The sequence below is a fragment of the Petaurus breviceps genome, unplaced genomic scaffold, assembly GCF_028583685.1.
Source record: "Petaurus breviceps papuanus isolate PSGF00001 unplaced genomic scaffold, PetGlider_PUasm1.0 37, whole genome shotgun sequence".
Classification (NCBI taxonomy): Eukaryota; Metazoa; Chordata; class Mammalia; order Diprotodontia; family Petauridae; genus Petaurus; species Petaurus breviceps.
The window spans coordinates 100,856,993-100,864,701 of record NW_027186296.1 but is presented as its reverse complement, the minus strand read 5'-3'; the positions used below and the strand labels follow the sequence as shown (position 1 = coordinate 100,864,701).

General features: G+C 38.6%; 1 protein-coding gene across 1 annotated transcript in view; it reads right to left on the bottom strand.

Moving 5' to 3' along the window:
* The window catches only part of DMBT1 (deleted in malignant brain tumors 1), a 495,581-nt gene extending 492,732 nt beyond the window's left edge, over positions 1-2,849 (bottom strand). The window contains 1 exon segment of the mRNA XM_069097407.1: positions 2,477-2,849. Coding sequence (XP_068953508.1) covers positions 2,477-2,849 — 373 coding nt within the window.
* Positions 2,850-7,709: the final 4,860 nt, after the last annotated feature.

Below are 7,709 nucleotides of genomic sequence, written 5' to 3'. Positions count from 1 at the left end.
GGGGGGGGGGGGGGGCATGGTGCATACAGAGGGTACCGTAATGTAGCGTGTAGCGCAGGGGATCACCTTCACTTCACTACAGTAGCAATCTCAATAGGGCTTATTTTGGGGGGAGGGCTTATTTTAGAGGAATCTTACACAGTAAGGGGAGGGCTTATTTTCAGGATAGGTCTTATTATCAGGGAAACACGGTAGCTATGGCTACTTTGTTGAAAGTTTGAAAATAAAGATTGCACATAGTCACTTTGATAAGGAAATTGCCATCATAGCACACCTGACCAGTGGTTGTGCACTCTAATTCTAGGAGGATAATGCAAAGAGATCACTGAGCTGGTCTGGCTGACCTTGAAGCCAAAGAAAACGGGCCTCTGTTAGCCACATAACCACCAACAGTGTTACCACTGAATCCTAACCAGCATGACAGCCATCACTGAATCAAGCCCAAAAAGTACAAATTATGGGTCAGAAATTAAGAGCTAAGGGCACTGGACCAGAAAGGCAAGAAATCTGGATTCAAGTCTCAGTACTTTGTTACTTACTATCTAGATGATCTTTGACCAATCCTTTAACATCCTCAGGCTCAGTTTCTTTATCTACAATAGGCTTAAATTGGACAAGTTGTCCTTACAAGATCATTCAAGGTTTAGTCTTCCTTGATTGGAATTCAAAAGACATTCCATTTTTTCTTATTTTTAACAATGTTATCAGGACAATAATGGGAGTAACATTCCATACATACATAAAGAAACATACATTCCATTCATACATAAAGAAACTGATGCCTAAAGAAATAAATTAACTTGCTAAAGGCCATTCTGCTACAAAGAGCTTAAAATCTGGTCTTCTGGCTCTAAGACCAAAGTTCTGAAAAAGTCTCCTTCCCATGTGAATTATGGATATTTCATGGTATTGCATAGAGATCACAGAACCCATCACCTCCATTACCAGCAGTTATCAAACCTAAAACAAACCACTAGCCTATTGATCATAATTAGATATCATCTTATGTATATTTTTTAAATATTTAAACTGTCAACCTAGGCAAAAAATTACCAGAAAGGATGATAACAAAGTTTTAAAATATCACATGACTGTAAATATTATAAAATAAATGTACATATCACCTACAAATGCAATCACACCAAAATGTTAAGCATACAGCTCCAAGGCTCAACATTAAAGAATACTTTTCTTGTAATATTGATACTTTAAGAGCTGAGAAAATGGGAACAGCAGGAAGAATCTAGAGTATCTGTGAAATGATGCTATTTATTTCCTCTCTCCCCACACCACTCAAGTCCTTCATCCAGAAAAAAAAAACCTGATGCTGTGGTACAATTTGAGCCCTACAAGCTGAGATAACAATATAGAATGCTCTTACCTTGCAGTCAGGAACAACTGGGTTCAAGTCCCAAATCTGACACATACTGGTTGTGTGACCTTGAGCGAGTTGTGTATGGCCCATCCATGCCCCAAGTAACTCCCCAAGACTGTATATAAATTGACTTGCCTTGGTAGAGCCAGATGCTTTGGCAAATTCTCTCTACCAATAAAATCATATCTAGGCCCTATCCTGTTCTGAAAATCAAAATTAAACAGAAAAATGGGACTTTTTAAAGCTTTGTAGTTGGCATTTTTAAAATTAAAAGAATCAAAAGTAAAACCCAATTTTTAAACATGAGTGCTGCCACTAACAAATTGCTAGGAAACCAGACTTATCATTGTCAGGAGGAGGGGTAGATATTGAGCCTTGCTTGAGACATAACTTCAAGATCTTGGCATATTCTGAGTTCATCAGCTGGAAATCACTGCAAGCTTATGAGCACCATTCCTGAAGGCAGTGCCAGGGAAGAAAACTCCATCATATTAATTAAGGAAGCCATGATGCCAATGAACAAAATCAGACTTATCAGACCTCATATGAAAATTTCTAGAGGCTACTATAAGAAAGACAAGGCAAAAGGAAGTATAAAGAGAGTCCTCTTGGTGAAGCAAGAATTTCACTGAATTATCCCCTTCAGGAAATGCTGATCATGAAAACAGAAGAAACTATTTGTAAAAAGATATTTCATATATGTATATATATGCACACATATACACATACACATGTGTGTATAGATATATGCATATATGGGTGTATACATATATGTTTGTATACATGTGTGTATACTTGCATGTCTATATGTGAATATATACATATACATATATACGCGTGTGTGTATAAAGTGGGACAGCTAGGTGGTGTAGTGGCTTAGAGTTAGGAAGACTCATCTTCCTGAATTCAAATTTGGACTAAGACACTTTCTGGCTCTGTGACCCTGGGTAAGTTACTTAACCCTGATTGCCTCAGTTTCCTCATCAGTAAAACGAGCTGGAGAAGGATATGGCAAACCACTCCAGTATCTCTGCAAAGAAGACCCCAAACAGGGTCACAAAGAGAAAGACACAACTGAAATGACTGAACAATGAACGAGACTACCTGAGTGAGAGCAAATAACTCCAGCATCTTCTCTGTGGCCACATTCATGGTTATAGAACCCAACGTGAGGGCAATTGGACAGGTAGGACTCTGTCCCAGAGCAATTCACTTCATCCAGGAGAATGTTTCCAGAGCCTTGACCAAATCGGGCACCTCCTGGGGCCGATACTGCAGAGCCACAATTAAGCTGCCTGCAAACGACGTTGGCATCTCTTGTGTCCCAGCCATCATCACAAACAGTACCCCAGTATCCTTGGTAAAGAACCTCAATTCGCCCCTCACACCTGTTCCCTCCATTGACTAGTCTCAGAGGCAAACCTGCATTGAACACAGACGGGAAGGAAACCAACTCAGCTTCAACTTGTTTCATTTGAATTTCAACAGCTTTTTTTTTTTTTACTTATAGACAAGTCAGAATGGTCAAGAACCCAAGAGAGAAGTCTCCTCTTAAGTTAGAACTTATAAATAAGAGGCCACTATTTCTGCATTGCTCCCTAAAGTTCTTATGCAGGTGTGCACCAACCAATCTCTTCCTTCAGTGGTCCACTCAGGAGTTCTTCCCACAACCAAATCTGATTGAATAAGAGTAGCCTGCATTCTCAGGGACCCTTACAGTTTATACAGCATTTTCTTTGGGGCAATCCTTTCAGTTAAGAAGTAAAAATACTAATAAATAGTAAATGGTAAAAAATATCTTTAAAGATCAGGAAACTGAGAGAGGTGGAACTGACTTGCCCAGGGTCAGAAAACTAGCAATTCTGAGCTTAAACCGTTTGCTTAGACCAAAAGTCCAGGGCTTTTTATACAATGCTCAGGTCTGAGTCCAGTGAACAGAGAGTAAGATAAAGTCGGCCAAAGGTTAGTGACACTTTGAAGGAAGGTAGAGTCTTCTTCCTAACTAAAAGTGATACTCCCATATGATACATTAGAAATATTCCTCTCAATGCTCTATCAATTAGGGGAAAAAAATTGAGAATCAATTGTGTATGGAAAAATATAAGACTAATTCTGGGCCATAGAAATAAACCACTTTAAGTAGAAGCAAATTTAAGTGGCCTGAGACTGCTAAAAAAAAAAAAAAACCCATCCCTGAACAGATGGAACATTAGGTTTCTCAGTTTGGTTAGGAAAGAGCCTTAGGGATGTTCATTTCAGAAAGTGAATAGTGTAGCTGGGAAAGTTATTTCTAGAAGGAAAAAGAGAAAGATAAATACAGTGATAGAAACTGAGACAAAGATAAAGACAAAGACAGAAACAGAGATAGACAGAAAAGAAAGAGACTGAAAGAATAAATTCATTCTCCTCTAGGGACTTGTCATCAAATTCAAATGTCACCTCTACAATGTGGCTGAGGTTGCTGTCTCTTTGCCATACCAACAGATGTGCCTCTGGAAAGAGATGGGTCCAGCCAATGAGGAATCTGAGAGGATAGGTCTCTCTACAAGGAGATCCATTCTAAATTTCAAATACAGTCAGAATGATGGACAATCATCCTATAGGGACATCTAGAGAAGAACATAGACACAACTACTTCATGACGAATGGAGTTTAGGACTTACCAGCAGACACTGGGGTATCTGTTGTTTCCGCAAAGCTCAGTATTTCAGCTGTTCATGCAAACAAGAACAGAGATAAATTCATTCCTTTTCTAGATCTCTAATTAGCTAGGAAATCTCTACAACCTAAAAATAAAGATAACTGTCCCATGCTGTCTATCTACAGGTATAGCCATTATACTCGGCCTATTTAGTATTTAAGTTGAGAATTAAAAATTAAAAATTCACAATTGGAGGATGGAAGTAAAGGATTCCTTTTTTGGAGAGGATAATTTCCTTTGCTCCCACTCCCAGATTTATCTTTTGTACAAAATGAGACTTCTGTGAAATCTAATGAAGCAAAAATCTACCTTTACTATAACCAGTTGTAAGTGAATGCACATAAAAAAGACTTACCATGTGTGGTACTTTCAGCAGACCCTGAAAGGAAAAAAAAACCTTATAATTTATATTAAGAGCTTATTTGGGTACCTAAATTTCTTCCTTCTTTAAATTTGGGTACTTAAATTTTGACTAGAGAGTTAAGGTCCACATTTTAGGATTCTTCAGAATCTGAATAAAACTGCCTATTTTTTCATCATCTAAAATGTTATTCTAAAAGCCCACCTCCATTACGCACAACTACTCTGTAAGAACACAAAAGGATGGAGCACAGAAAGGTGAAGTTGTTGTAAGGACATCCTGGTCCAAGGTGGGAAGAGAAGAGAGGAAGTCAGAAGGATGACATTCATTTGCACTCAGTCCCCTTTGGTTTTTATAGTATTCTCTTCCTTATTTTAATACTTTTCATTGATGCCTTTTGTTTTTCCATCACAATTATTTCCCACCCACCATATTTAACTCTTCAGTATGAGAAAGAAAATATAAGCAAAAACATCTAACACACAAACTGAATTTTTCAATCTATAAACAATTATTAAGCACCTACTGTGTGTCAAGCATCAAACTAAACGCTGGGACAATAGATACAATATTAGAGGTTCTCCCCCTCTGTGCCATGAGGTAAGAGGTATTTTTCATTATCCATTCCCTGGTACCTTTGGTTTTTTTTTTTCAATTACCCAGAATTCATCTTCCTTTAGTGATCAGATCCCTCATCTCACATAACAAAATAACAAAAGAGACACCTGCTACCATGATTATAGCACAGAAAGAATTAGCTTTGTGTCCATAGTGGTTCCCAGAATTTTGGAAGAGAAAAATTAAATTTAGTTTCATCTCATCTCCCACCCCTATGTGACGTTGAGTGTTCTTACTAACACAAAAGTGCTCATCAGAGGGAAGAGAAGGCTGGATGACCTCATACTGAAGCCCCAGACAAGAAGAACCAAGAGAGCAAGGTCCTGGGATGGAAATGGGTCACAGTGAAAAAAGCAAGGCATTCTCCATAACCCCATCTGTGTTGACACCCTGGGGCAAATTCTGTTCACCCAGAAGCTATACCATCAGACTCATCAGCATCATTTATTTTGGTATTTATAAAACTCTTCCAGGTTTGCAAAGTCCTTCTCTTGGTCCCCACAACAACCATGTGCAGTTTATCTCCATTTTACAGATGAAGTCTTTTGTTGATGACTTGCACAGGTCTTATAGTTAAAGCCAATGAGGGAGAATTCAGATGCAGGCCTTCTTTACTGAAAGGCATGGACTCTGTTCACCCCACCTAGCTGCCTCATAGGAGACAAGCTCATATAGGATTAAGACAAGCTGGTAAGGGTAAACCCATTGACTATCAAAACACATGGCTATAAGGAAGTGGGAGGGGGATGCTTCCATCTCTATTTCTGTCTCCTCTTCCTCTCTAGACTCAAACTGTTGGCATGGGCCAGGCATTCCATCCTAATGGATACACAGCACAAGGCTCTATAAAGAAGAATTCACAGCAACTAGTGACATCCCTTCCTATACCACCCAGCACCCATAGCTGGGTTTATGTCTCAATCTTAGCAGCTATAATCTAAAGTCACAGAGAATCAGATTCCTCCATCCTATGTGAGCCCCATGGCAATATCACAAAGGCCTCGGGAAAAGAATGTGAAATGACTTCCCAATTTTTCTACTGCCTTGAAAAGACATATTTGAAAAAATGTGAAATGACTATTTGCCTTTCTTTCAAATGCTTAATTCGGATGATGGAAAATAATGATTGGTCATCACTAACAATGAAATAACATAGATAATTGATTGTAATTCTTAAATCAATCATTAATAATGATGATTATTAATCATAATCATCCCTTACATTTTTATAGAGTCTTAAATTCTTCAAAACACTTTCAGATTTATTGCCTTTTCCAATCCACCCAGTTATTAGCCCTGTGTCTCTCCCACTCCATTTACTTGTATTTGCTGTATATATATGTTTGCATTTACTGCTATTTCCCCAGAGAGCCCATAAATTTCTTAAGGGCAGAAACTGTTTCATTTTTGCCTTTGAAGCCCCCAAACCTAGCAGATCTCCTGGAAGGTAGTAGGTACGATCAATAATTATTGGCCAATTGATCGCATGATCTTTATATCACAATCACTTACTGAAAAAGGAAGGGCAGATATAATAATTCTCATTTTACGAATGAGGAAACTGAGACTCTGCCATTAACTAATTGTGTGAACTTGGGCAAATAACTTTCTACTCTGTGGGCCTCAATATCCTTAACTATAAAATTAGGGGCTTGCACTAGATGCTCTCAAATGTCCCTTTCAGCTCCCCTCCACCCACACTTTTCAATTTTCCAATAGACTGTAAGCTCCTTGAGGGCAGGGACTGTCCCTTTTTTATTCATTTCTGTAGTATATGCTTAATAAATATTTATTGAATGGATCATTGAAGCATTATAATTGGGGATGGAGCTCATTACTTTGTGGTATTTATTCCCTTTGCTATCAAAACTTGCTGACACATTGTAATAGTGAGAATGGATTTCTCTAGGTCATCCCCACTTTCCGCCCTTTTCTTCCAGTAATTTGCTAGAATACACTTCTTTTCAAGGCTGCAACTATTTTTGGTTTTGTTCCCCAGAGAGAGAAAAATGGGAAAAAAGCATACAACAACAGCAACCCACAAAGGCAGGGAACTCATTCAGCTGAAATATTAAGAGAAAATCCCTTTCAGTCCTAATGTCAGAATAGCTTGCAGATTGTAGCAGAAACACAAACGTGTTCCTCTTATGAGAGGCAATATGGCATAATGGAAGGAGGATTGGATTGATAGTAAAAGGACATCAGTTGAAATCCATGCTCTGCTATTTTCTAGCTATGTGTGTGACTTTGGGCAGGGCACCTAACGTCTCTAGGACTCAGTTTCCTCATGTGTAAAATAAAGTAGATGGACTATCTGATCTCTAGATCAGATCCTTTCTGTTCTAAATCCCTGATCACTAGGCTCTGCAGAAAGGGGAAAACACAAAAGGGGAAATCATGAAAAGTAATGTAAAAGGTGGAAGCAAACAGCCAGGCAAGAATATCAAAGGAAAAATTCCAAATTTTGACCTGAACCAAAAAGTTAGATGTTCTGTAGTTTGGGGCTTTTTGAGGGGGGCAGTGTTTTGGGAAGGGATGGCAAGGAAACCTTAACAGAAATTCAGGTAAAGAGAGGCAGGGAAACTGAGATGCAGTAGATGGAATGATGAGCCTGGAGTTAGAAAGACCTGAGTTCAAATCCAGTCTCAGACACT